Source organism: Orycteropus afer, unplaced genomic scaffold (assembly GCF_000298275.1).
Source record: "Orycteropus afer afer isolate SDZICR_OR568_19922 unplaced genomic scaffold, OryAfe1.0 scaffold00008, whole genome shotgun sequence".
NCBI classification, from domain to species: Eukaryota; Metazoa; Chordata; class Mammalia; order Tubulidentata; family Orycteropodidae; genus Orycteropus; species Orycteropus afer.
The window spans coordinates 12,410,374-12,412,900 of NW_006921595.1; the positions used below are offsets into that span (position 1 = coordinate 12,410,374).

Genomic DNA, 2,527 nt, shown 5'->3' on the forward strand with positions numbered 1-2,527 from the left:
TAAGGCACTTGACTGCTAACCAGGAGGCTGGCAGTTCAAACCCACCAGCCACTCCTCGGAAGGAAGATGGGGCAATCTACTTCCATAGTGATACTGCCTCAGAAACCCAAGGAGGTGTCACTATAAGTCAGATCCGACTCAACAGCACATAACAACAACAACAACAACAATAACAAAGTACCTTATATCTAGTAGGATTTTGATAATTGTTTGCTCAATAAAATTCTCTTTTCTCAGAGAAAATAGGCAAGGGTTATCCACAGTGGAAGAAATTGAACTAAAATATGAAAGAAGCAATTCTTCATTATTATCTAAAATTAGTTGGTAAACTGTTACCACAAAGGTTTGGATGATCCAAACAGAATCACACTAATCACAGATTCTTTCCCATGCAAATGTTACTAATGATTAGCAAAGGATACAAACAAAAACCAGATAAGAATTCCTCTCAGGAAGAGTCCTGACCCCATCTGACACAGCTTCCTAATTGTCCCTTTTCCCTCAATGGTACACACCCTGTTTCTGGAGTAATGGATGAGATCTAACAACGCATGTGGTATGTGTCAGCTCAGAGAAAGTAATTTAGCTTTAGGACTTGGTTTTTATACTCAATTAATCACACAGGGTGGAGAGTTTATAAACTGTATCTCATGAGTCCATAAATTCCAAGTTTATTTATTATAAACAATATGGACAATCTAAGTATATCTGCTAAAGCATTCACAGATAAGAACTCCTCCCATTAACTTTCCTGTAGTAAATACCATTGTCATGTTTTTAAGGCAGTCAACACTACCCAGGCTTCTGGAAGAGGGAAGGAGGGAGTCAGAAACTAGTCTCCCAACAGCTATGAAGAAAAACTAAAGTTTAGCTGTGTATGTGTATGTTCCAAGAACAGAAGATATTGTGATCAGAAGTCCTATCCTTAATGATGCTGCAAAAGCTAACTTTTCTTTAACCACTCTGACCATTCTCTCTCTCTCCCTGACATCCATCCTACTACCACCTCTTTCCCTTAGATAAGAGCCTTTCAAAAGAACTTTCTGCAATGATGGAAATGTTTTATATCCGTACTGTTCAGTAAAGTAGCCACATGTGACTATTTAGCACTTATAATGTGGCTAGTGTGACTAAGGAAATACATTTTTGTATTATTTAATTTTTTTCTTTTTTTCTTTATTTAAATTTAAGCTTAAATAGCCACATATGGCAAGTGGCTACAGCACAGATATGGAACATTTCCATCACTGATGAATGTTCTACTGGACAATATTGCCTTAAATTGTATTCCAGACTCTCCTCTTCTACTTCAAATTTCTTCTTCAAGATCACCAAGCTAAACTCTCTGCTTCCTTCCTACTCACTGTTTACTGTTCTGTTTCTTAAAGCATATTGGATAATTTAAACTTCAGTCTGGATGCTGAAAGGCCTCTAAGAAGAAGAAATACTACATCTTGAAAATTCAAGATACATATATATTAAAAATCTGATGCTGATCAATCCTTATTATTGGCAATTTTATTTGTATATTTAGTCTTTATGACTTCCATAAATTAACCAGTGGTATTATATATCAAATGATTCATTAGTCCTATCTGAATTGTTCTAAATAAACCTTAAGGCCTAGCACCAGCTATAAGTAAAGACTTTAAAATCATTTAATTATTTAAAATGATGATCCATGATCTATATATAACCATTCTATAGTGTCATCATTGCAAATAAATGCTTAATACAAGCAGATTTCCTCAAAGACCTACCCTTTCCTGGTATCGTCTTTCAAAGAAAGCCATATCATCCTCTTCAGATCTCCTTAAGGAAGAAACTTGACTACTTGTGCCTTCTAATAAGGGACGGAGGGGAGGGAAAAACAAAACAAAATATATATATATATATATATACACACACACACACACACATATACTACATATACTGTATTTATTATATAACTATAAATTCTCTCTAGATTTAAAAAAAAAACAAAAAAGTTTCCTCCTACCAGTTGATATTGTCTTATTTTTTAAACCAGAAATGGTTTCAATAGATAATTAGTCCTATTATGAACTATGAAATTCTTTTTTTAGAAAGAATGGCATCATACGACAAAAGTAATTTTACTTAGCAACATTTTCCAATTAAGTAACACCACAGCTATTTCATATGCTACTAAGTAAACACTTAGTTTTGTTCACTGCTTTTTAAATTTTATAATTAAACTGGAAATCCATGTCACTCTGTATCAGATAATGCCCAAAAGTAATTATTGAGGCTTTACATAGCAAAACGATACTACCTGCTTTGAAATTTTTCAAAACTAAAACAATGTCAGCCATTTTTCATGGTATCGACTTGAAAAACAATCAAACCCTAGTTTAAGTGTTAGAAGGAATTGTTTCAGAAGAAAATCCGGTTTTCTTTGTAGGTACCCTATGAGCCCACTTCCATGGAAAAGTTAACCTTTGCAGGTGAACATCTTGCTTCCAAAACCAAAAACCAAACTCACTGCCATGGAGTCAGATTCGACTCA

The 2,527-nt window shown here is 34.2% G+C and overlaps 1 protein-coding gene across 1 annotated transcript in view; it reads right to left on the reverse strand.

The window, feature by feature from the left end:
- The window catches only part of FAM221A (family with sequence similarity 221 member A), a 25,864-nt gene that overhangs the window by 2,101 nt on the left and 21,236 nt on the right, over positions 1-2,527 (reverse strand). The window contains exon 6 of the mRNA XM_007945852.1: positions 1,761-1,843. Within this exon, the coding sequence (XP_007944043.1) occupies positions 1,761-1,843 (83 nt within the window). The remainder of the gene's footprint in view (positions 1-1,760; positions 1,844-2,527) is intronic.